The following is a 27,394-nucleotide window of genomic DNA, read 5'->3' on the forward strand; positions in this document are numbered from 1 at the left end:
TTCCAACTCCTTCCCCTGACAATGCGGAATACACGCTTCAGTTACGAGTCAATTATCTGGCCTGACGTCTTGGAGGTCCAAGCATATTTTGGGGCGGGGGGGGATGCACTGCCCCCATCCCTCCCCTCTAGCGCCGCCACTGTCTGAACCTCGGTGGACATTCGAGTTGACTTTGTCCAACTGTTTATGTTTATAAACGTGGACCAATTACAGCTCTAATGTAAAAGGAGCTACAGACTGTATTGAGTGCTTTATGACATGCCGTTTAAGCATTTATTCATTTTTCCTGTTCCATTGTCTTATTCGTGAGGAAGCGTACCTTAAGCTAATTGGATTCAGAATTCTAGTTTCCACCTTGATAATGTCCCTCTGTGTCCTGCAGAGGGCAGCATTTTCCAACAGAGACTTTCTAAGTGAATTGTACTACTAGTGACCATTGGCTAGACGCTGCCTTAATTCTCAAGTCTGTATCAAATGAATCTTTTTTATATATATATATATATATATATATATATATATATATATATATATATATATATATATATATATATATATATATATATATATATATATATATATATATATATACATACACACACACACACACACACACACACACACACACACACACAACACGCAGACGTTACATGAGCTTGCTATTTATTTTTTAAATTTTCTCTGACAAGTGAATCTCATAGGAACCGCCCTTTTCGGCCTAAAAATATGTTCAGCGAGGTATGGATATGTCAAATACATTAGCATCTTCACATTTCATGTGGTTCCACTTTGGTTAGCAGAAAGCACCCGCTTTGCCGACAATCCTCCCAAACAGTTGCTATAGACATTTTTTATCCCGATTTCTGCAATTTCCACCTTCCCAGTGGCTCACTCTCTGCATGCTAATGTAAACATAAGGTTAGCATAAATAGTGCTGGTACATGTCCTCTTTGCCCATGCTACAAAAACACCCCCTTTTCCATGTTCTAGGATTTGAACTAGCAATTTTTCCTGCTCGATGACTATCTGGGTGCAAATGTGCTGGCCTCAGTCCAGTTTGCTGACAATCTCCCACAAACCCACAAGAACCTCCCTGACCTTTGGGGATTTGAACTATCAGCTGCTCCTGTTAGCTGACTTTTAAGTGTGCTAATGTTTAAGTTATATTTGTTAGCGCTGGTGTACATCCAACTTGCTGACAATCTTACAAAAGACGACTAGTGGGGCCTAGTGTTATCAAAAACGGGTGTGTGAACAAGTTTTGATCATGACTAATTACTGCTGAAGTATGTGGACAATCCTCGAAAACACTTCTAGCGTCTCTTGTACTTTATCGAAAATATGAACTTGCAACCCTTCCCAGTAGTGACTTGCTAATGTATAAATGACAAGGATGCGTGTGCACAAGTGACGCCACTTTACGCTTTTCATGCCTCATCAGACTCTGCAATACCAAAAAGAAAACACGCAAGGCTTTGTCAACCCTTAACAAATGCATAATGTAATATTTCTGAGGTCATATAAAATGTGGTTTTAAAAAAAAAATGTACCCCCTAACCACCTCCTTCACAACACAATACCTCAATGTGGCTAGCTAGCTAGCTAGCTAGCTAAACACAAAAGGTAAACATCAAAGGAAGAAGCAGCACCATCACTTGGCTGAATGCTACGTCCGATTTGTGCTGTTGCATATTCGGAGTTTTGTTTATTTTTGTCGTCTGTAACGCAGCCGAGTTCTGCGTGCATATGAAAGAAAAAAATAAAAGTAGCGCGAGTTAATTGAGCTTTAAGATTGTTTAAGAACTAACCTGATCTTTGTTTAAAAAATAAAAACAACCAAAAAAATATATTAAATGGAGAAAAAAAAAAAAAGCAGGCGCATTATGCAAAAATGGTTATCAAATACCTCATTTATCAATTTTCTTTGATGTCGTCTTTGGCTTGTACAATGCTCCGTATATTCATTCAACTGTGGGGTTTGTGCATATTTTTGTACTGTTATTATTACACGGACATGATGATGATGATATGACTTCTATATAAATATATTATAGTTTTTTTTTTCTCTTTGATTCAAACAACAACAAGGAAAAAAGAACGTGGACAAAACAGTGGTGAATGCTTGTTAAAACGTTTGTTTTTTTGTGCTGATTGTATTTAAGAGGAGCACTTTTTGACAAAGTGGTTTTCACACATTCACTTTTGTTCATATGATTAGTAATATAAAGACGTGGTTCTCAGGGCTTTAAACTTGTATGTCATGATAAAGTTTTACTTTATATCTTACTTTTTGGCCTGTGTCTTTATTTTTAAAAAGCACCATTAATTTGTATTTGTGGCTGGTCCACAGTCAAGTGTGCAGAAAACATGCAACCCAAACACGCACTCGTTTTGGTCAACTCTGAGGAGGATATTTCCTTTGTAGTACTAGAAAAATAACATTTTGAGCAGGTCTGCCTTCTGTTGCGTGTCCTAAACCTGCACTAAAATTACAAGGAGAGTGTAACAATTATTAATAATTTCTAATTAGTAATTCCAGTCACTATGTCGGAAAAAATAGGTAAATCTCAGCATAGCACAAAGTTATTCCAATTTGAAAACTACAATGAATATTAAATTGACATTTTCAACTGAAAATCTAACTGACTGGCCCCGTCACTGATGTACTTTAAGATAGTTTCCGTTTGTCAAACTATTTTTGTTTGAAGTCTTTGAGTCCCCACCGGAAGTGCGACTGGAAAAGTTGGCGTGTAACTTGACACACAAGGCGGAGGAAGAGGAGGGTAACGCGTTACGTGTTTGGGAATGTCGTGAAGATCATCGCCGGGCGGGCGGTGCTTTTTTTTTTTCTCCGTCGCTCTACCGTGTTGATTAACGGTGCCAAGTAACGGGACGACTCCTATGCGGCGTGTTTACCGCAAAGCGACGATCGTCTGAAGATGTTAGCGAGGAGATGAGCAAAAATGACCGCCTTCCTGGCTCGGCCGGGCGACTTCGGTGTCGCCTCCTCAGCTCGTTTTGGTTAGCATGTTTTTTTTTTTTTTCCCCTCGCCTGTCAAATTAGCTTGTGGCATGCTAAACGCGGTTAAATAACACCGCTTTCCCCATTTATTTGATCATAGTCTTCCTTTTAAGTCTTTACTATGACTAAAAGAAGAAGTTAAGTGGCGGCAAAGGGTTTCCTGTGAGATATCCCCGTCCCCTACACACCCGTGGTGATGCCCGGTGTGTGGAGCAGCAGAGCCGGGCGGAGAAGCTAGCTGGCTGCTAGCGGAACAACCAGCGGGGATTTTTGGTATTTGGATGATCGTGACGCCGAGGACGAGCTGATCGGCTCGGCTAAAAGCAGCCAGCATGGTCGAGCCCAGCCTGGACGACTCCAACGTCAAGGTGGCGGTCCGCGTTCGGCCCATGAACAGGAGAGGTGAGCGACACTTTGATTGGGGAAATGCATTCTTTTACATTAGCACCCCTATGTCAAGATGGGTTCGATCATTGACAAGTATGTGTCATTTTGATTAATTTGGTTGTCATCGGCGTTGTTTTGACTGCGATTCTTTTTTTGTTTTGATATACGACCTTGGACGTTTTAACGATGGACAGCATAATGTTGCCGTCACATGTACCTCCAGTGTCTCCCAGCCTTTATTGAAAACGTCAAAAAGGATTGAAAACAGAGTAAACAGTTTGTCATCGGTTCATTTTTTTAAATCACATTTTTTTAAATTAGCGGTGAACATACTGTCATCGACCAAAAAAAAAAAACTTTTAAGTTTGGGAACACAATATGGCGTCAAAACTGTTTTCCTTATAGGCAGTAATAATATTGTAATAAACGTTGTTAAACCTCTTGTCATGTAAAGGTGGTTGACTGCTGTTAGCTGTCTGAAACCATTCTAATTTTAAATGGAAGTCAACAGAGTTGAAACTTACAGGTTAGTAACAAAATAGTTGAAGAAATGCATCATGGGAAATAAAGTCAGGAAGCTAAAATAACATTTCAAACAAAACAAAAAACTTGTCGCATTGATATTGAAATTTCCAATCCTCCCAAGTAAAGCTTTGATTTTGTGTTCACATTCTGCTGGCCGTTATGACTCACTGTGCCAACTCAGCAAGTCCTGTTCCCAAACGACCAGTGGCCAAAATGCCACAAAATGTCACCAGTGGCTTTCCGACTGAATAAAATCCAACATCGACACAGACAAATGCAATAAGAGTTTCGACGGATTCTGATGCTTATGGTCACTACAGGCTGAGCCGCACTGTGTTTGTTTGCGGCGTAGGCGTGTAGCTAGAGCATGAGACAGTTACACTTGTCTGTAATATGTATTTATGCATTTACCAAGCTGTCAAAGCAAGATCTGCAAAATATTTGTGGCTTGAGTCAAAACTTTCCACTATTTTGTGTAAATCCCTGCAGTAAACTGGGCATTTTGGTTTTTCTTTGGCGGTCTGACTGCCTTCCACCAGTCTCCTTTGTCCTCATATGCTCAACAATAGAAAAGTGGTTCCGCTCATTTTGTTTTTGTCAAAATTAGGTCACTCGTCGATATAAACAAAGAATTTCAAGAAGTCAGTAGGGATGGAAAAGTTCCTAAATATAGGGAATAAATCACTATGTTGCCAACTGATCATCTGTTGGCAACTGTTGTTATGTTGAGCATGAATCAATGAATCACCCAGCCATGGTTACACCCCTTTTTTGTTGACCCCCCCCTTCCGGAAACATATCAATTATCATACTACATGGGGATATTATTAATGGCAAAATATTGACTATTCCATATGTTGACTGTGCAGCTCCTAAGTTTCAAGCACCACCTGTTGCTTTGGCACGCATTTGACAGCAGCTTGCAAATGCATCTGGATGTATATAGCGGCCATTTTATTTATATCGTTATTTACTTTTGTGAACCGTGTCTAACTCAAACCGAGGCAAAACACGAGTGAAGCCCGCCCGCCAGTAAATCGGCAGCAACAGCTGCTCGGGGGCGCACTTTTAATGCCCCCCCTCCCCTTTTTGTTCTTTATTAAATCACGTCAGACGATTCACGCCGTCATGCCTGGCCAGCTGCCAACGCGGGCGTCGCTTGAAGTCAAGGAGGGCGGCATCATTGTCAGCCGGGCTGAGTCAATGCGTCTAGACATTCCTGCAGTGCATCTCGCGTAGTCACCGGTTCCTAAATCAAGTTGCGAGGAAGCCGGCCGGGCACGAGAGAAGAGCGATGACAGCTCGGCCCACATGTGCTGCCCGCACTTGTTGTTACCTGGTAGAGAGGAAATGCTGGAAAAAAATGCTCATTCTGCCCTTAGAGGTTTTGGGGGCAATGCTGAAAAATAAACTACAGTTGTGCCTTCAGATAGAAGTGACTCAACTTTGGTAAACCTGGTTTGACTTTCCAAGAAGAATTGCATGTGGCAAGATGATTTTGGAAAAGATTTTGGAAACAAGCAGCGGCAGTTGCCACGTTTCCAAACCGGAACGTTACTGACTGAACAGAACCTCTGTGTCGGCGTCAGAACACCAGCATGTTCTTTAAAAAGAGGGAAAGAAGAAAAGATTCAAAGAAGCTTGCTCTCAGCTTGAAGACAAGACAAGACAAGACACTGGTTCACTTAGAAGTTGTTTTAAACAAAAAAAAAAACACTAGCAAATAATCGAACGTAAATTCATTTGCTCAGTCTTCAAACATTTCATTCACTGTACAAGTTGGGTTTTAATTTTTTTTTTTATTTGTAACCAGTGATGCTCAAATTTTTGATAATACATATTATTATGGCCTTTTTCAAAACAAGCATTTTTTAATGTTCTATGATTTGTGTGAGCACATTTTTGGTTCCACTGTCATTAGATGAATTATGTTATTGGTCATAGTCACATGGTTAGCAGTTACCAAACTTAAGCTTCACATTCAGTCTTGTTTTTAAGGAGTGGTTCAATCCAGGTTGAGGAACGGCGGGCAGAACGGGACAAAGGCAGGAAGGGAGTGAGTTGGAGGGAATATTTGCCGATGTTGCGTAAGAGCCTCCGTGTTCCCATGGCCGCGGCCTTCCCGGATCAGACAACCAATCGGCTTTCTGGCTTTCCACATCCGAGTTCCCTCGTCGTCACGACGATGCGGGAGAGAAACGGCCAATGAGAATTGGAAGGCAGTTTTTTCCATTTGCATTTATGGTGATGATTACATAGCCGCCCGGTACGGGCGCAAACCAAAATGTGTCCCGATGGAGCATGTCCAAACCAAAATCTTTTTCATTCCCGTTCCAAATGAAGGCGGTTCTGTTGCGTTGAAATTGCAAACTAAGGTGTGTCCGCTTTGGTGGAGTTCCAATTCCAAACCAAGACCAGTACAACCAGAACAGTACTGTTCCAAATTGGTCTGCAACTAATAATTATTTTAATAATCTGTTGATTTTAAAAGTTTTAATTCCCACATGACATCATGTCTATTGGCAGTGGAGAAAAGGCAAACTTAAATAAGTATTCCGTTCCTGGTTTGCTCTGTAACATGTCAGAAAATTGGCAAGAAAATGTTTCTCATTGTTTTCCAAAGTAAAATGCTTCTGAATGTCTTATTTTGAAAAAAAAAATACAACAGTAATCAGTGTGAAATGCTGAAATTACTGGATGATTTCATTTGAATTATTTGGATGATTTTAAATGAAATAAGGCCTCTGAATGATGAATCGATTATCAAAATATGTGATTCCTTTGATAAATGATTCAATTCATCATTTTTGCCAAAACAACTACAGTCATAAAACTCCCCAAAAAAAGAAAACAAGAAAATCATCATCGTCGTCTGAGCTTGTTCACGCATGTCTTGCGAGCAGGCAAATTTTATTAGGGTGAGGAGATTCTCTATTTAAAACCATAGCTGAGTGAATCAAACATCTGTCTGCAGAGAATTCCAGAGGAAGGTGCGTTGAACGGGAGAGAAAAGACTCCCACCTCTACTTTCTTATCAAATATTTGTTTATTTTCAGTCAGTGTCACTGAGTGGACCAAATATTAAAACCAGTCCATCTGACTGTCCAACTTTTGGTTATCAAACAAACACTTGTCATGTCAACTGTGTGTCCTGCTCTATTGATTAACTTCAAGTCCAACTTACAAGGTCATAGTTCAGATTCTGCCCCTCCCATTTTCCAAGACCATGTTCCACAATTACGTTTTTACACAATTTACACTAGCTCGTGATCAGAGTTAGCCAACTTCCCAATTATTGCTTTGTCTGCAAATTAGCCTTGTCATTCCGTGTGCACGTCTCCGCATGTGGCGCTTGCGAAAACATCACGTGATCAACTCTGATTAACTTGACATGCAACACTGCAATCATTGTTTGCCTCTGGAAAAAAAAAGAGATTTGTGCCCTAAATCCTAATTTCACACTTTAAGTAATAGCATCTGAATCCAACCATTTTTAATCCAAACACTTTGTCCTGTCCTGCAGAAAAGGAATTAAACACCAAGTGCGTGGTGGAGATGGTGAAGAACCAGACCGTCCTCCATCCCGCCATGACCAACCTGGGCAAGAGCGACTCCAGGTATGTTGGTTCTTCACGTTGCTTTGGAATTGTTAGCGTGTCACTTGCTCCAGGTCAGCTTTTGGGCCTTGTCGTCACCATGCAGCAGTTGGCAGGAAATGCACAAATCCCGTCAATTTATTATCAACAGCCAATCCACCACCAAAAAAAAAAAAAACTCTGAAGGGGACAAAGTTTAATCACCCCTCCCCCGTCCCTCATGAAATGGCAACATCAACAGCCCGACTCCATATTCAGAGCAAGTCATCTGTGTCGGAAGAAAGGATCTTGTGACTGACTAGTGGAAAAAAAGAAATTACGGGAACGAGGCAGAGTTTTATGCATCGGCCTGGAAGACAGACAGAGGCCAGACGTTTGCACGTGGACTCCACTCGGCCTGTCTTTCTCCCACCTCCTTGACTTCCTCCCTTTTTTTCTCAAGTCTTCCGTTTCTGTGGCAACAACATACGGCTTTGTCTAGGTTAACTCCGGGTCGACTCCCGCGCCTGCCAAGCCCCTTTCCTCCAGCGTTGGAACTCCACGGCCTCATTCACCGAAGCATCTGTCGACCATAAACCTTCCCCCTGGTGACTTTTATATGGAGGCGAACAAGAGCCCGGCTGTAGTTTCTTCGGCCGCCTGTGGGGTTGACAAAAGGCCGAGGAAGCGGCGTGAGTGCTCGGCCCCGCCGCGCAGATGCTTCTCATTTTTTTTGTGCCTGGACGACATTTGCATAAAGGGAGGAAAAGCCTTTCGCCGGCGTTTACTCGCCGACAGGCAGCGTGAGGGGGGGGGGGGGGGGGGGAGACGACGTGCCGCGATGTTGCAGGTGCAGCCGCAGCACGCCGAGCGCCCCCGCCGTTAGCGCGTTAGCACACATTTGTTTTGGATTTAGAGTGTAGCGATATGTTCAGCACAAATGGAGAAATAGGTCACGGAAGGTCGGTTGGTGTTATCCCCGTCTTCCCTCGGGATCACTGACAGATCTTTTTTTTTTAAGCCATTTTTTAGCTATTATTTTGATGATGGACATTTGTCAGATGGCTCTTGAGTCTGTAGAAGAGAAATTATGCTTAGGTTTACGGTAGAAAAAAAAAAATGGCTTGGCAGATAAATGCACCCGGCTGCCATCATTATTACGTCTGCGCCAACTCCGCTTCGGTTTAACATTCCAGTCTCGGTCCGTTTCTCCCCACGCGGCCTTGAATGGTACATTCCCAGCAAGAGGGCTCGGGCTGAAAGAACAATGCAAGAACAGTAGCAAGGGGGGGGGGTGGAAGCAGCCATGCGTTAAGACATTTTCTAAATGACGGTGATGAGAGTGGAGGAGCAGGCCCGCGGCTTTCCGGACCATCTAATTCTCGCTACTCATTTGATGGCTTACCTCATTAATAGGCGCACAAGGGCGAAGACGAGTCTTCTCAACCTCCGTCGTCAAAGCTGCCGCGACAGCTGTCATCACAGCAAACGTCACAAACCTGCCAAGCTCACAAAAGCCCCGGCATTAGTCGGCCCATGTTTGAAGTAACAAATTCAACCAAATGGGTGGAAAGAAACGAATATAGTTCAAATGAAAGCTAATTGCGCAGATGTTCACTGAGCTGATGTCAGCTGAGCTTTGTGGATATCCTCTGTTATGACGCTTGGAAATCTTGACCTTTTAGGAACTGCTCAGTCACTACCCGCAAAGTCACATGGCCCGTCTGGTACATTTGGCGCCGGTGCCAACCATGTACGAAGGAGCGTGAGGAGGATTGCAAGCCACATATGTTTGCATTTATGTGGGACAAAAGATGTAGGATACTGTTTTTGTAGGATTTCATTTTGTCAAGCATGTCCGTTGAAACATACGTGAAAACGTAATAAGTCGTTGGCTCGAAACTTAGCGAGATGTGGTTTAAGAAGCACGCAGAGATGATTTTCACATGCTTTTAACTTGAAATTTGGACTCCTCAACAAAGAAATGGGAGCTGAGGAATTTCCATCTGCTGGTTTGGTGTCAACTTTTCATCAATCCATCATTTTTTTTTCTCTTTGCTTATGTTTGTGTGGTTTCTACCCATAATTGCATGAAGAACCAAGTGCGCCAAGTAAAATCTCCTTTTCATGGCCACTGAACAAAACTCTGACGTCATTCTCGGCCCACATTAAATTGTGCAGGAAAAAACAATTGCAATTTAGTGTAGAAAAATGGCAAAGCTACATCTTCACCAGCAGCAGCTATGATCTGCCTTTTAAATGTCACTTTGAGTTCTGATCATAACCTCGACCCACTAACCCCCTCACACCCCCCTCCCCCCACAATCTCATTCAAAATGACAAGCTACCTCCAGCTACACAGTTGGGAAGTAAACAAACACACACACACACACACACACACACGGTCAACTAAAAAGTGTTGGCGGGTGTCGAAAGCTATTTTTGGTTTTCTGTCTTCAAAAGACACACAATTATGTTTCTTTGTTGTAAATAAGTAACAGACACTCGCTAATCTGCATAAAATCTATTCTGTCTCTTTTTTTTCCATATGCACTTTGACCCCCTGCGCAACATCACCAGGGCTCAGTCCAAGGTAATGCCGATTTCTTTTTTTTTTTAACTGTCAGCAGTGAGCTCATTTGTGCTCCTCGTGAGTCACCGCTGGCTTTAAACAAAGACACGGCTGTGTTGGAGTGGCTCTCGATCGGAAACGCCATATTAGACTCCCACACACGTACACCATAGCAACCATTTGGTTATTCACATCTGCCTGCCTGCGTGTGCTCCCCAGGTTTTTGCCTACGACTACTGCTTCTGGTCCATGGATGAATCGGACAAAGAGAAATTTGCCGGTTGGTTTGCCCAAAACATCCCCAGCACTAAGGCCGAACAATTTTAGAAAACTGATCTAATTGTAATTTTTATTTTTCTGGCAGATATATTGCTCAATTCTCATCAAACCAAGTTTTAGTGTAATATTCACAATGAGCAGTAACGTTAACAAACATGAAAGCAAATTACCGTATTTTACGGATTATAAATCGCAGGTTTTTTTTCTCCATGGTTTTGCCAGTGGTGCAATTTATAGTCCGGAAAATACGGTAATTATAATTTTGATCAGAAACCAAAAAATTGTTCAGCCTTACATATTATCATAAATGTTGACACTTAAAAGACTAGAACAACCTGTTTGTCCCTCCAGGTCAGGAGGTGGTCTTTCAGTGCCTTGGGGAAAGTCTTCTCCATAATGCCTTCCTTGGCTACAATGCCTGCATCTTTGCCTATGGACAAACCGGTAAGTTACTTAACTTTTTTTTGTCAATCACTTGGAACTTAAATATATATAAAAAAAAAAAATTGTGATTGTCTATGGCTGTGCATTTCTAGTCCCTGCATTCTTGGAGTGTCTCACTATACTTAAATTCCGTGTCATTTTGAATGTCCTCTTTACCAATGTAGGTTCCGGAAAGTCCTACACCATGATGGGTTCGGTGGACCAGCCGGGGCTCATCCCCCGCCTCTGTAGCGCTTTGTTTGAGCGCACGCAAAAGGAGCAGCGTGAGCAGGAGAAGTTTACAGTGGAGGTCTCCTACATGGAGATCTACAATGAAAAGGTTCGAGATCTGCTGGACCCCAAAGGGTATGGTAATTTTATCTCCAGCTCCAAAAAAATTAAAAAAAACATGAGTGTCCCCTGTTGAAAAATGTCTGAACATATGATGTTAAGAAAGTGATAGATTGCTGGCCAAGACCAGCTGTTGTGTGTGTGGTCACTGGTTTTGGAAGTTGTTCTTGGTGGACTTCAGGTCATGTCCAACACTAAATCAGCACCACTGGCCTGCTGCTGACGACCTGACCTTTGACTTGGTCGGACCTTTAAACTCTTTGCCCGTTGAGGTCAGAAAAAGAGCAGACCATCTGACAACCATATGTGCTTTGCCATTGATGAAGTTCTCGGCCTGAATGAGGGTCAGGGAGCACAAACCGGGCTGCGGTCGGAACCGCCAGAATCTCGATGCGAGTCTTCATTGTTCACCGTTCTTGTTATCTTTTCAGGGGCAGACAAACGCTGAGAGTAAGAGAGCATAAAGTGCTGGGTCCATATGTGGATGGTCTGTCTCGGCTAGCTGTTGCAAGCTACAAGGTGAGCTTGCTTTGACTAGTAATATAAATACGTGAAGAAAAAGTCAATTAACCCAATTATGGCAGAAGACGTATGTAATATCGTGGAGAAAATAATGAAGAGGCCAATTAACCATTGACAGGACATCGAGGTGCTGATGTCAGAGGGGAACAAGTCTCGCACTGTTGCCGCCACCAACATGAATGAGGAGAGCAGTCGATCGCACGCCGTCTTCAACATCATCCTCACGCACACCCTGACGGACGTGCAGTCTGGGGTAAGGTACAAACACAAAGATGTGCGGAGCCTCGGGCCTGGCTTATTTTACCCGTCGCTCCCAATGACGAACGCAAAACGGCCAATGGCACATTACGTTAATAATTAACAGCCGTCGACTGTGTTTCCAAGGCTACCCGAGTCCTCGTCTGCTTTGTTGTGTTTGTCATTGAGCAAACATGGCTGGATTTACACTGTATGGTTCAAGGGACCAGTTTTGTTTTTGGCTCCCAAGTGGCAATTTGGACAGGGCAGCGTTAATGGGGGGGGGGGGGGAAACAACAAGGGTTGAAGTTTGAATCAGGAACCCAAATGTGGATATATATATATAAATATTGAATCTCATCTTAGTATCATCCAATTGATGAGATGGAATTTGACATTTGGATTTGCAGTGGAAAAAAAAGAGAATCTTGTACAAGATTAGTCACAAAAAAAGCCACCAAACATTTCCATCAGCCCTCATGCAAATTTCCACGAGTTGTCCTCTTCTGAGTCGTAAACATATTGCGCAGACTCTGCGGATGGGCGACTCACAATAGGCTTTTGTATTGTCGAGCAACATCATCAACAGTGCTCATGGCCTCCAAACATATTTTTTTTTTAATGCAGCAAATGAGCCACAAATCACGTGAACCCTCTGCGCTCTCCCCTCCCCCTTTTCGCTCTATCGCTCTCATACAGACAAGTGGTGAAAAAGTGAGTCGGCTGAGTCTGGTGGACTTAGCCGGAAGTGAGCGAGCCGCCAAAACCGGAGCGGCTGGAGAGCGTCTCAAGGAAGGAAGCAACATCAACAAGTATGCACACGCAGCCATAAACCTCAACCTACATCATTACTTTCTTTTAAGTTACCCTCAATTTCCTATTAAAGTCCCATGAATTCCAATGGTCATATTCTTGCTAAAAAAAAAGAAAATAATAATATAAATAATATAATATAATATAATATAATATGAATACATTTTTGTAAATATTTGATTTCATAAAATAATTTCTTATTATACTGATTTTATTGCCTCAAGCTGAAATTAAATTCTGTATCCTAACTTGCCATGGAAATCAATTGGAATTTTTCCACCACTTTGCATCCCAAATATCATCAAGACCCTTTTTTTCGTAATCAGAAAGTATTTTGTTTATTGGGCCCTTTTCAAAGCTAATGAAAAGCGTGACTGTTTTTGCGTGTCTGTCAGATCGCTGACTACACTGGGCTTGGTGATCTCCGCTCTGGCAGAGCAAGGAACTGCCAAAAACAAGACCAAGTTTGTTCCTTACCGAGACTCTGTTCTGACATGGCTGCTGAAGGTACAAACGTGAGCTCGCGAGCCTCCTCTCGCTCCGCTTGGTTGTACATTCTCATTTCCGCTCTCGAAGGACTGTCTCGGCGGTAACAGCCGCACGGCCATGGTGGCGACGGTGAGCCCGGCGGCGGACAATTACGAAGAAACGCTATCCACGCTGCGCTACGCCGACCGGGCCAAGAGCATTGTTAACCACGCCGTGGTCAACGAGGACCCCAACGCTCGCATTATTCGGGAGCTACGTGAGGAGGTGGAGAAGCTGAGAGTGCAGCTCACTCAAGCCGAGGTGAGATCCCTTTGAGAAGAAGCCCCCAAATCTTCTCCACCCCCTAATTACTTTTTACCCCGTGCAGTCTTTGAAAGCCCCGGAGCTCAAGGATCGCTTGGAAGAGTCTGAGAAGTTGATTCACGAGATGACCGTCACGTGGGAGGATAAGCTTCGTAAAACAGAGGAGGTTGCACAGGTAACCATGACAACAAAGTATATAAATTAAAGGGCTACTCGCATGGAAAACCGGACAGCACAGTGCAACTGTAAGGAAAACTAGTTTCCAAAAATGTATTTGAACCCTTTCTAGGCACGTCAGAAGCAGCTGGAGAGTCTGGGCATTTCCCTCCAGTCGTCGGGCATCAAAGTGGGCGACGATAAAAGCTTCCTGGTCAACCTGAATGCAGACCCGGCACTCAACGAACTGCTGGTGTACTATTTAAAGGTACACACGCAATGAAGCAATGAATTGATTCAAGCGCTAATCTTGACTCTTTTTCTTTAGGAGGACCACACCCAGGTGGGCTCGGCAGACTCCCAAGACATCCAGCTGTGCGGCATGGGCATCCAGGCCGAGCACTGCGTTATCGACATCAACGCCGCCGCCGCCGTCATCCTCACCCCATACCCCAACGCTAGGTAGAGGACCAGAAACGTTGTTTTAGTTTGCTCAGTTTACTGAATGTGAAAATGGTGATGTAAAATTGAATTCAAACCAAATCTGTTTACAGGACGTTTGTAAATGGGTCTCCGGCTACCTGCGCGCTACAGCTTCACCATGGCGATCGAATCCTCTGGGGAAACAACCACTTCTTCAGGTAACTATTGTCCCTTACGTTTTGTGTGTCTGGGGGTGGGAGGGTTCCAAACTTCAAACCATACATCCTTTTTTTCTGGCAGGATACACCTTCCCAAGCGGCGCGGTCGGACCGCAGAGGATGAGGAGGGCGTAATGAAGAAGAGCGGCAGCAGCGAGCAGCTTGATGCGGACGGTGACTCGGCCAGCGAAGTGTCCAGCGAGGTCAGCTTCTCCTACGAGTTTGCTCAGACTGAAGTCATGATGAAGGCTCTGGGCAGTAATGGTAAGCGAGCATTCTTTTGTCCTGCTGACCATCACAAGCACTGACCTCCATTCACAATGTTATTTTTTTTTCTACGTAATTGTATGTATGTAAAAATTGCACGACCTATTTTCACATGCGTTCCCCCCCCGTCAGACCCCATGCAGAGCGTCCTGCAGTCGCTGGAGAGGCAACACGAAGAGGAGAAACGTTCAGCCTTGGAGCGCCAGAGGCAGATGTACGAGCAGGAGCTACAGCAGCTTCGTCGCAAGCTTAATCCGGACCGGCTGTCCGCGGGTCCCCCGGGACCGCCGGCGTTTGGCCAGCCCGGCACTGGCCAACAGTCTCACTACCGTAGCATGGAGAGGCTGAGCATGGGAGGCATGAGCCACTCCAGCAGCGCTCAGAGCAGATTGAGACAATGGAATGAAGACAGGTGCGTGAAGATTCAACAGCAAAATAAAGCTCACTTTTGACTGTAAAAACACAAATAAAACCAAACGGACTTGTTCTACCTATGCTTCCAATGTTCTCCCACAGGGAGGCTGTGTTGGTGAGGAGCTTGAGGCGGCTGCGAGAGCAAATAGTCAGAGCCAACCTCCTGGTCCAAGAGGCCTGCTTCATCTCAGATGAGCTGGAACGCCACACCGAATACCGAGTCACTCTGCAGATCCCCTCGGATAACCTCAACGCCAATCGAAAGGTCTCAAATTCAGCCATATTTCAGATTTCTGATTTTAATGCCTCCTCCCTAGTCGCTAAATCAAGCTCACCAAATTGCTAATGACCTGTGTTTGTGTGTGTGCAGAGGGATGCTGTGCTCAGCGAACCCGCCATCCAGGTGCGACGTCGCTGCCGCGGCAAACAAATCTGGAGCTTAGAAAAGACCGAAAACCGCCTGGTGGACATGAGGGAGCTCTACCAAGAGTGGCAGGACTACCACCTGCACGACAGCGACAACCCGGTAAGTTAGCGGTCAAAAAGGTTGAACTGCGGGAGGTTGAACTGATCTCTTTGCTTCCAGGGAATGCGCTCCTACTTTCGCCGGGCCGACCCTTTCTTTGACGAGCAAGAGAACCACAGCCTGATCGGCGTGGCCAACGTCTTTTTGTCCTGCCTTTTCTATGACGTCAAGCTGCAGTACGCTGTGCCCATCATCAACCAAAAAGGAGAGGCAAGGATGTTGCTGCATTGTCACATCACAGTTGGACTCCTTTCCATAATCGCATCCACACACACCAAGTTTTCTCCACACATGACTTTTGTAGAAGCTCTGCAATTAGTCCAAAGCTTTACAGAGATGATAAATGGCGCACACTCGGATGTTTAAATCCTGCAAATAAATATTTGTCATTCCCAAACTGACATATTTCAAGAAGGGTACGTTTTTTTTTTTTCTATGCCATCAGGTGGCTGGGCGTCTCCATGTGGAGGTGGTGAGGGTTGGGGGAGCTTTGGAGGACAACATCGCGGGAGGAGACGATCCTGACAACAACCCAGAATCGGAAATTCAGGACCGCAAACTTGTCTGCATGGTAAGAAATGCCTGGTTCCTACGCGTCAATGATAGTCCTGAATAGACATCATCAATCTTTTGTTTTCTCCAGATTAAAATCCTACAGGCCACCGGTCTCCCCCAGTACCTGTCCAACTTTGTCTTCTGCCAATACAATTTCTGGGACCAACCCGAGCCCATCATCGTGGCCCCCGAGGTGGACCCCCACTCGTCGTCGCCCAGCACCAAAGACCCACACTGCATGGTGGTGTTCGACAGCTGCAAGGAGCTGGCCGTGTCCGTGTCGGAGGATTTCATCGAGTACCTGACGGAAGGGGCTGTGGCCATTGAGGTGTTTGGACACAGGCAGGCTGACACGGGCAGGAACCCGGCTCTCTGGGACCTCAGCATCATCCAGGCCAAGACGCGCACGCTACGAGACAGGTGAAGCTTTTTTTTTTCTCAGGGCCATTTCAGATCTCACAAAGCATTCTGAGAGCCGAAACGAATTTGTGAAAAAAAATCGAGATATAGCTGAGTGCCAATAAACTCATTGCAGAACTTGTTTTTGCCCCGCAGGTGGAGTGAGGTCACGCGCCGGCTGGAACTCTGGATCCAAATCCTGGAAATTAATGAGAACGGAGACTTTGTCCCCGTTGAAGTCATTCCCGCCCGAGACGTCAACACCGGCGGAATCTTTCAGCTACGACAAGTACGGATGAAGAACCCACCTACCCAAACCTACAGAAGCATTCCTAAAGTTAACCTATGCTTCTCTGGCTTTTTATTCTCGCAGGGTCAGGCGAGGAGAATCCAAGTAGACGTGCACTCCGTTCAGGACTCGGGCACCATGCCGCTCATATCGGAGATTGTGCTAGCTGTGTCGGTGGGCTGCGTGGAGATCACCAGCACCATCGGTCCAGAGGGAGACGAGATGGACAGTTATCAGGTTGGAAGACAGTCACAAATAGCAAAATAATACGAATGATTGTATTTTTTATTTTTTTTCTTGAATTGTTTTGTGCATTTTCTCGCTCAGGAGAGAGACCTAGAACGTTTGCGACGTCAGTGGTTGGCGGCGCTCACCAAGAGGCAGGAGTACTTGGACCAGCATTTGCAGAGCCTGGTCAGCAAAGCAGGTCGGCCGCAGCCGCACACAAGACCGGCCCCGTTGCACGTGTCTGGTGGTTGACGCGGTGTTGTGTTGTTGTGTGTAGAAAAAAACGAGGACGACGTAGAGAGGGAAGCTCAGCTGCTGGAATGGCGCTTGACACTGACGGAAGAGAGGAATGCTGTCATGGTGCCCTCTGCTGGCAGTGGTATTCCTGGAGCACCTGCGGAATGGTATGTTTTCATTTAGCTAAGTGTGTCAAAGTCATAGTTTGGAAAAAAAGATAGAGTTGGACTTGTTTGTTTATCCACAGGGTTCCACTTCCAGGCATGGAGACGCACATTCCAGTCCTCTTCCTCAACCTCAAACGTACGTCATATATGAAATGTTGATTCTGATCCATATGCCTGCAAAATTAAGATTAGAAGCTCTATTTATACACAATTTAAAAAATAGATATTTTTTAAAGGGAAAATGGTTGCAATAAACTGTCCATATTTCATCACAGCTGACGACCTGAGCTCCCAGGACCAATTCGAGGTTCCCGACGCAGGAGGCTGGGACGCCACGTTGAGCGGCGAAGACGAGGATGACTTCTTCGACCTGCAGATTGTCAAACACTACGACGGCGAGGTAAAGACGACGAGGAAGAATGAAAACTTGACTGGTTTTGGTCGGCCCCCCCCAAATCTTAATTTCGCTTTGCCCGTTTTACCAGGTGAAGGCGGAGGCGTCGTGGGACTCCACCGTCCACGAGTGCCCGCAGCTAAGCCGCGGGGGAGCTTGGCCCGACAGCCGGGTGTATCTCACCGTGCGCGTGGTGGTGCAGCTCAGCCACCCGGCCGACATGCAGCTAGTACTCAGGAAGAGGATCTGCGTCAACGTCAATCCCGGACGTCAGGGCTTTGCCCACAACTTCCTTAAGAGGATGTCCACACGCAGCACCATCCCTGGATGCGGTGTCACCTTTGAGGTGGTCTCCAACATCCCTGGGGTAAGGCCAGTAAAAATATCGCTCTAGAGCCTTTGGCGAAATAACCAAATGTTGTTTTTTTTGTTCTCCCTCTCGTTAGGATGCTCCCGGATCAGAAGACAGGGAGATGCTGGCTCGCCTCGCGGCCAGCGCTCACAGCAGCGAGTCGGGCGACGACGAAGCCGCCATTGAGAAGTACCTGCGCAGCGTCCTCAGTCTAGAGAACATCCTCACCCTGGACCGACTCAGACAGGTACACACAAATTCCACAATAATGCAGGGCGAGGCAGAGAAAATAGGATAGGTTGAAAAAAATAATATTGATATGATCATTAGCAGATAATCTGACATTTTTTTTGTTTGCGTGTCGAAGGAGGTGACAGTGAAGGAGCAGCTCGCCGCGAGAGGACGAAGCAACCGGCGGAGTCTCAGTTCTCCGTCTGTCAACAGGGTAAGATGTGAAAACAGCCAACACATTGAAGAAGTCATGTTGAGGTAAATGAAGCTCCAGGAAAAGAGCAATTTTAAACCATTCCTCTCGGAAACCACCAGGGACAGGAAGTCACAATATTCAACATCAGCAATTTTAGTATATAAAGGAAGCAATTTGTGTTTCTTCATTTGTTGGTAGTTTTACAATAAAAAAAAAAATATCAGCAGTCACTGCATTACTTGGATAATAGAGTTTTTACAAGTATATATCAGGACATTCATTTTCAGCAGTCGTTAAACATACACACAAAAAAAAAAACACAATCTGCAACATCAGCACTTTGACGACATGAACCAATGTGAATCTGAGAAAAATAATTTTTTTCAGTAAAAAGTGCTTACTGGCAAGAGAATAAGAGCAACGTTTCCACTTTTGTCAGATTTTTTTTTTTTTTATCCACAGCTGTCTGGAAGTAGACAAGACTTGTCCACCACCTGCCTGATGGAGGATAAGGTAAAAAAATCAATGGAATATTTCATACTTCAGAAGAAAACAAATGTTCCTTTAGTAGGAAAGTCAATTCCTGTATTTCATGGCTACATGTGTGGTGTTCAGGGTCGCTGGGAGAGTCAGCAGGACATCTTCATGCCGTCGGCGTACCATCGCACGCTCCCCCGTCCGGCTTCGTCACCTTCCACCTACTACCCCGTGGCGCCGCAGCAACCGTCGCCGCCGCCTCCGCCGCCCTCCTCAAATGCCGTCACCTCCCCACACAACCAGGAGCCAGAGCAAGGTAGCCACCACCACCACGCTATCATTGTTCTTCGGCTTCATCTCCTTCTGCAGCTGCTGCTTCTGCCCACGATGAGCTCACGTTTTATCCAAAAATGAATGGATGAAATGAATGAATCAACAGGTTGATTGATTGCAATGCATTTTTTTCCAGTTTTTTTTTGCTGCCATGTTCTTCTCTGCTAATCTTTCACACCTCCTTTGCCTCCTTGATTCCTTGCCTCCTCTTTCCTTCTCCGCCTCCCCCTCCTCAGGTCGTTCAGGACTTGCTGCCTCTTATCTTTCAGTGAAGGCGTTGGTTCCGCAGATGCCCAAACTGCTCAAGTCTTTGTTTCCGGCGCGCGATGACAAGAAGGAGCTGAGGCCGTCGCCGCACGGCCAGCAGGTGGGCAAAGATGGCCGCTGTGCTTTTTCCTCCTCCCAAGACCGGTGGTTCTGAAATTTGTTGCTTAACGGTCTGCAGTATAATTTGAAATAAATGATTGTTGTATTATTGGAAAAAAAAAAGTTTATGCCAGCGAATTTCTTAAATCCAACTCTCATCTGTTAATTCGTGCACAGTCAGCCAACCTGACCTTTGCTGTTGTTTTGTTTTTTTGTGTCGTCCGTCCAGCAGCACATGCCTCGCATCATGTCGCCACCAGGGGGCGACGACAGCAGAGTCAAGGTGGACATGGTGAGGATGCACAACACTTCCGCCTGCTTATGTTGTCTTATCAAGCTCCTCATCACGCACTTATTTACATTTAAATAGACTTTTTCAACTCCTTAAATATAACTGCTTTCTTGGTTCCTGTAAATCTTTTTGAAATTCTAGTTCTATGAGAGTAGGGCACTAAAAACCACCTGGACAAAATCTTATTTTAAGTCAACGGTCAATTTTTGAAAGGTATAAATAATCCAAAGTAACTGTCCAGGATTATGACCCAACAAAAGACAAGTACATCTACGAGACAAAGGGTGCCTGCCGATTGCGAGTCTGACGCTGGTTTTGTGTGGTCCGCCCCCGGCGCTCATCGCTAGGCCGGCCCCGTCCCACGAGCGCCGCCGGCCAAAGAGCGGCGCTCCGACCCAGCCGACGCCCCTCCTCTTACCGTGCATGACCCGCATGACGGCACCCCCCTCAGCCCGCTCAGCCAATCGTCCAGCGGCTACTTCTCGGCCAGCGTCTCCACGGCGACCCTATCGGACGTCCTGCAACCCCCCTCCTCGTCCTCGTCGTCTTCCTCCCTCCTCCTCGAGACCGCGCTCGCCGCCAATCACGACGGCGTGACCGCACGCCCCTTCCTTTCTGAACAGAAGCCGCCGGACGACTCGGCCCTGCCCGACTGGCTGACGGACGGCACCCACGTGGCCGTCGGGAGCGGCAAGGCGGGCACCGTGCGCTACGTGGGGGCCACGCACTTTGCCGAGGGCGTGTGGGTGGGCGTGGAGCTGGACTCCCCCGCAGGTGAGTTGTGGATTTTTCACAATCATTATATATTGTGGAAAAAAAACAAGAATTAAGTTGAATAAGTATAAATATAATATACAAATATAAATAAGTAGGGGAAAAAAAGTAAATTAGTGTGGCACTGAACAGGAGCCTCGCCTAACCTTTTTGTTTCTCCCTTCAAGGTAAACACGACGGCTGCGTGGGCGGCCACCGCTACTTCCGATGTCGGCCCGCGCACGGCATTCTGGTTCGGCCGGAGCGGCTGAGCTGCCGGGACGGCCGGCAAGGCGCCTCGGAGCTCCCCGCCGCTCCCAACACCGCCCGGGTTCCCGTCCTCCGAGGGGACAACCGCAAGTCCTGGAGCAGCTGAGAGCAGCGACCCGGAGACGCCGTCGCGAAAGCCGAAATCTCCTGGTGTCATCGCCAGGAGATGAGAAGAGCTTTCTTTTTAGCTTTTTTTTGCCAGTTTGGCATCTCTAGCCACAATTCCTCTTGCTGTCGCTGCGTCGGAGGCCGTCTCAGGGACCGAGGATGGGCGTGACCAAGAGAGCGAGCGCAATTTTGCCATGGTGTGCAATAAGTCAACTTGTTGGCTCCGTGTTGACGTCAAGGATGACGCACGAGGCCCTGCGTTGCGTGTCGGTTGAGTAAGTGCATCTTATTTTGAAGAGACTCTAATTTAGACAGGAACAACCTCCTGTTGTATTGTAGGAAAGAAAAAAAAAAAAAAAGATGGTGTACACTTTTCAGTGTACATTTCAGAGACGACATAGGAAATGGCTAATTTGCCGAGCCCTTGTATACTTTTAACATTTTTATTTTTTTGTGTATGTGATGACTTGTCACCGTGGCCTGTCAGTGAATTGTTACAATGACGGTAATACACACGCAAATAGAAGGTCCAGAGTCGATGGGTGCACAGGAAAATGATTAGGGCCACACTGATGATGCCAAAAAATGAAAAGAAACATTAGCATCTTACAAGGATAAATGCAATTTCACAGAAAAGTTGAAAACCCGTCAGTTTATCAAACAGTTTGGAAATCACTTCATTTTAGGCTTTTGCTCAAAAAGCTCAAAAAATGTCACTCGAAAAGAAGCAAACCCGACTTTGTTGGTAATCATGGAAGGAAAGAAATTACGTTGGACAACTCGCAACATTAGCGTTTCCTTCTTTCGATGTTACTACTTTTATTCTCATATTATCAAACCATATATTTTTTCTCACTGTGGCCCTAATTATAATAATAATAATAATTCAATTTATAACGATCATTAGTGTGATCCTTGCGTGTTATGAGACATATCATCACTATTAGTTTATTTCTATTTAAATATACACAAGCCTCTTTGGCACACACATTTAACGAAGCCTTTTCTTTACTGCCATTTAACAAAAAAAAACACTTTTTAAATTGCACAAATGATTCTTTGAATAATCGCTGCTATAAACACTCTCGAGTGACTCCCATCTAGTTGTAGTCGACACTCGCATTCATTTTTGTTTCAGGCAAATGGAGGATGAGTGAGGCACTTTGTCATGTGACTTTGCTAAGCATGAATAGCACCGAGGACCCGACAGCCACCTGATTTAGAATTACTATCTTCAACAAATGATGTGGTGAAAAATGAGAACAGTCACATTTCTAAATTGACCCAAAAAATGACAATTTTACAAGAAAAATCTTCATTTAAATGTAGCAATATTATGAGATTTGTTTTTATGACTTAAAAGGTTAGATCCAGAATTTTACCCCCTCCCTCCCCAAACCACAAATTCAGATTTCTGCAAGTGAAGTCATATGAGTAAAGCTGCATTATTATGAGAATATAGTTGGAATGTTACATAAAAGCTGTTCATTTAATTTGAAGAGGAAAAATGTTTGATAGGAAAATTTGTTCTACTACAATCAAAAAAAGGGTGGTGTTTTTTTTCTTTTTTTTAACGGCAGTAAAAGTGTAATCTTCACATTTTATTTAAAAAAACAAACTGGTGCAATCAAGTGGGGGAAAAAGTAATGGAGCTAATGAAATGGTTACTTTAAGGTGATATTACGTTGGTTGTTAGTGCAGGTATCAGATGGTTAGGTCGGAAGTGCTTCTATCAAATTATGACTTAAAGGAAATGAGGAAATGTTTGTGTATGTGTGCGTGTGTGTGTTGGGTCTTGGAAGGTATTAAAAGAATCGACCTAAGCAGAAAAAAAAAAATCCCATAAAGTTGTCACCACAATTTGAAGACAACTTTGCTTTTTCTACCAGTGGTGGGAAACAACCAACAACAACAAGAAAACCTCACAGGGACGGTTCGAAAAAGCCCACAAACATCATACACTACAAATTGTACACCCCCAGATGAGAATTTTAAAACAAATACAAGTTGTTATTTAATGAGAAAAGGTCATTTGTTTTACAAAAAATAACAAAATGTACTAGTTATGTTGAAAATTGGTCAATTTTCTTAGAGGTGTTTTATTGTTTTGAGAAAATTAAAGCCATATTGCAATTGAAAAAAGTTGTGAAGTAACCATCAGGTTATGAGGAAAAAAGGTTTTACTTAGTGATTTATAGAGAAAAAAATCACAAGACTTTAACACCATTCTGCAAAAAAATTGTCAGAATTTTATCAAATTGAAATTGTGACAATAGTTATCATATAATGTGTTTAAAAAGGTGAGGAAAGTGTTACAATTTTCAAAGGGGAGGGAAAAAAATCTGACGTTTATGGAATAATTTCAGAAGAATATGAGCAAAAATTTTTGTACATTTTGTTTTGACAGTTGAAGAAATATTCGAGTTTGTTTTTTAAGCGTAAGTCATGTCATTGCAATTTTGCGAGAATAAAATCCTGATGATTGTTAATGACACGCGGTTTTACATGAAAAGGATGAATACAATTCTATGACATTGTTTCTAGTCTGCTTAAAAATGTCCCTGATAGGAATATGCTTGTAGAGTCTCTGTCGTCTCATATCAACATTTTGTGTCTCCTCCTTGTCTGGCTTTTAATCTTGTCACTCTTCTCTTCATGATATTGTCGCAATTCACAAAGGTAGCCATTCCTTAAAAAAAAGATAATTTATGCTTTGCCCACATTCAGAGATGTCATTTAATTTAGCAGGAAACTCTTTTGGCTCATATTGGGGCACCTAAAATTTTCATTTTGCTTGTATTTATTTTATTTAAGTGTTGGTGTGTTGTCAACATAAGTGCAAATAAGCAATACAATCTTTGTTTTTCTGTTGTTACTAAGGGATGAATATGATTTGACATTAATATCGCAGCAACTGACAAACATTTCATATCAACACAAGATTATCAATCATGTTTTTTGCCTATGCGTGTGCGTGCGTGTGTGTAAAAAGTGGGGAAAGACAGACTGTTGAACAGATGTTTGTTCATTTTTTGTTTTGATTGCCTATTAATTTAATTTTCTGTCACTATGCTGCAATCCAAAGAGAGAATGTGTATTGTGAAAAGGAACATCTATCATGTTTTTTTTTTTATTTGTATCATCGGAACAGTTATCTGATCAGAGAATAAAGGAAAATGAAAGCTCACTGAGTGTTGTAGTGTCTTGCCCAAGTACACAACATGTGACTGTGATAGAGCTAGGATCGAACCCCCAACCCTCCGGTTACTCTACTGCCTGAGCCACAGTACACCTGAAAATGGCGGCGTACCTAATGGAATGTCCGAGTGACGTCACAGATAACCAGCCAATCAGAAAGTGGGGGTGAGGGCGGGTGTGGCACTTTTCACTTTCATTTAAGTTTTGATCATGATTTTTCCCTAATGAAGTGGCCTGTGATTAGGTACACCTGAAAATGGCGGCGTATCTAATGGAGTGTCCGAGTGACGTCACAGATCAAACAGCCAATCAGAAGGTGGGGGTGAGGGCGGGTGTGGCACTTGACCATGATTTTTCCCTAATGAAGTGGCCTGTGATTAGGTACACCTGAAAATGGCGGTGTACCTAATAGAGTGTCCGAATGACGTCACAGATCAACCAGCCAATCAGAAAGTGGGGGGTTGTTTGGGTGTGGCACTTTTCACTTTCATTTAAATTTTGACCATGATTTTTCCCTAATGAAGTGGCCTGTGATTAGGGACACCTGAAAATGGCGGTGTACCTAATGGGGTGTCTGAGTGACGTCACTGATCCAACAGCCAATCAAAATGTGGGGGTGAGGGCGGGTGTGGCACTTGACCATGATTTTTCCCTAATGATGTGGCCTGTGATTAGGTACACCTGAAAATGGCGGTGTACCTAATGGAGTGTCCGAATGACGTCACATATCATACAGCCAATCAGAAAGTGGGGGTGAGGGCGGGTGTGGCACTTTTCACTTTCATTTAAGTTTTGACCATGATTTTTCCCGAATGAAGTGGCTTGTGATTAGGTACACCTGAAAATGGCGGTGTACCTAATGGAGTGTCTGAGTGACGTCACAGATCCAACAGCCAATCAAAAAGTGGGGGTGAGGGCGGGTGTGGCACTTGACCATGATTTTTCCCTAATGAAGTGACCTGTGATTAGGAACACCTGAAAATGGCAGTGTACCTAGTGGAGTGTCCAAATGACGTCACAAATCAAGCGGCCAATCAGAAAGTGGGGGTGAGGGCGGGTGTGGCACTTTTCACTTTCACTTAAACTTTTTCCCTAATGAAGTGATTAGGTACACCTGTGTCTGTGTGACGTCACAGATCAACCAGCCAATCAGAAAGTGGGGGGTTGTTTGGGTGTGGCACTTTTCACTTTCATTTAAATTTTGACCATGATTTTTCCCTAATGAAGTGGCCTGTGATTAGGTACACCTGAAAATGGCGGTGTACCTAATGGAGTGTCCAAATGACGTCACAGATCAAACAGCCAATCAGAAAGTGGGGGGTTGTTTGGGTGTGGCAGTTTTCACTTTCATTTAAATTTTGACCATGATTTTTCCCTAATGAAGTGGCCTGTGATTAGGTACACCTGAAAATGGCGGTGTACCTAATGGAGTATCCGCGTGACGTCACAAATGAAACAGCCAATCAGAAAGTGGGGGTGAGGGCGGGTGTGGCACTTTTCACTCTTAGTTAAGCTTTGACCATGATTTTTCCCTAATGAAGTGGCCTCACCCCCACTTTCTGGCTGTTTGATCTGTGACGTCATTCGGACACTCCATTAGGTACACCGCCATTTTCAGGTGTACCTAATCACAGGCCACTTCATTAGGGAAAAATCATGGTCAAAACTAAAATGAAAGTGAAAAGTGCCACACCCGCCCTCACCCCCACTTTTTGATTGGCTGTTGGATCTGTGACGTCAGTCAGACACTCCATTAGGTACACCGCCATTTTCAGGTGTACCTAATCACAGGCCACTTCATTAGGGAAAAATCATGGTCAAAATTTAAATGAAAGTGAAAAGTGCCACACCCAAACAACCCCCCACTTTCTGATTGGCTGTTTGATCTGTGACGTCATTTGGACACTCCATTAGGTACACCGCCATTTTCAGGTGTACCTAATCACAGGCCACTTCATTAGGGAAAAATCATGGTCAAAATTTAAATGAAAGTGAAAAGTGCCACACCCAAACAACCCCCCACTTTCTGATTGGCTGGTTGATCTGTGACGTCACACAGACACAGGTGTACCTAATCACTTCATTAGGGAAAAAGTTTAAGTGAAAGTGAAAAGTGCCACACCCGCCCTCACCCCCACTTTCTGATTGGCCGCTTGATTTGTGACTTCATTTGGACACTCCACTAGGTACACTGCCATTTTCAGGTGTTCCTAATCACAGGTCACTTCATTAGGGAAAAATCATGGTCAAGTGCCACACCCGCCCTCACCCCCACTTTTTGATTGGCTGTTGGATCTGTGACGTCACTCAGACACTCCATTAGGTACACCGCCATTTTCAGGTGTACCTAATCACAAGCCACTTCATTCGGGAAAAATCATGGTCAAAACTTAAATGAAAGTGAAAAGTGCCACACCCGCCCTCACCCCCACTTTCTGATTGGCTGTATGATATGTGACGTCATTCGGACACTCCATTAGGTACACCGCCATTTTCAGGTGTACCTAATCACAGGCCACATCATTAGGGAAAAATCATGGTCAAGTGCCACACCCGCCCTCACCCCCACATTTTGATTGGCTGTTGGATCAGTGACGTCACTCAGACACCCCATTAGGTACACCGCCATTTTCAGGTGTCCCTAATCACAGGCCACTTCATTAGGGAAAAATCATGGTCAAAATTTAAATGAAAGTGAAAAGTGCCACACCCAAACAACCCCCCACTTTCTGATTGGCTGGTTGATCTGTGACGTCACACAGACACAGGTGTACCTCATCACTTCATTAGGGAAAAAGTTTAAGTGAAAGTGAAAAGTGCCACACCCGCCCTCACCCCCACTTTCTGATTGGTTGTTTGATCTGTGACGTCACACGGACACTCCATTAGGTACACGCCATTTTCAGGTGTACCTAATCACAGGCCACTTCATTAGGGAAAAATCATGGTCAAGTGCCACACCCGCCCTCACCCCCACTTTTTGATTGGCTGTTGGATCAGTGACGTCACTCAGACACCCCATTAGGTACACCGCCATTTTCAGGTGTCCC

General features: G+C 44.5%; 1 protein-coding gene across 2 annotated transcripts; it reads left to right on the plus strand.

Annotated features, from left to right (window-relative positions):
- The first annotated feature begins 2,746 nt into the window (after positions 1-2,746).
- kif13ba (kinesin family member 13Ba) lies at positions 2,747-24,333 on the plus strand. Of its 2 annotated transcripts, none has more exons than XM_085907126.1 (37): positions 2,747-3,421; positions 7,455-7,548; positions 10,087-10,099; positions 10,298-10,358; positions 10,709-10,801; positions 10,966-11,146; positions 11,563-11,650; positions 11,772-11,906; positions 12,590-12,702; positions 13,099-13,210; positions 13,280-13,492; positions 13,560-13,670; positions 13,785-13,919; positions 13,980-14,113; positions 14,206-14,292; positions 14,375-14,556; positions 14,692-14,971; positions 15,076-15,238; positions 15,344-15,499; positions 15,560-15,709; positions 15,945-16,070; positions 16,143-16,474; positions 16,610-16,742; positions 16,827-16,979; positions 17,070-17,169; positions 17,248-17,374; positions 17,455-17,510; positions 17,650-17,774; positions 17,860-18,135; positions 18,215-18,367; positions 18,488-18,565; positions 19,010-19,060; positions 19,163-19,340; positions 19,594-19,724; positions 19,953-20,015; positions 20,363-20,789; positions 20,957-24,333. In XM_085907126.1, exons 1-37 carry the CDS (start codon positions 3,352-3,354, stop codon positions 21,142-21,144), a joined length of 5,268 nt encoding a protein of 1,755 aa, XP_085763252.1. In that variant the 5' UTR covers positions 2,747-3,351; the 3' UTR covers positions 21,145-24,333. The 2 variants fall into 2 exon arrangements, with proteins under 2 accessions (XP_085763252.1, XP_085763253.1); XM_085907127.1 differs by having other exon boundaries at positions 19,956-20,015.
- Positions 24,334-27,394: the final 3,061 nt, after the last annotated feature.

Source organism: Syngnathus leptorhynchus, chromosome 3, assembly GCF_054491065.1.
Source record: "Syngnathus leptorhynchus isolate UIUO chromosome 3, UIUO_Slep, whole genome shotgun sequence".
Taxonomy (NCBI): domain Eukaryota; kingdom Metazoa; phylum Chordata; class Actinopteri; order Syngnathiformes; family Syngnathidae; genus Syngnathus; species Syngnathus leptorhynchus.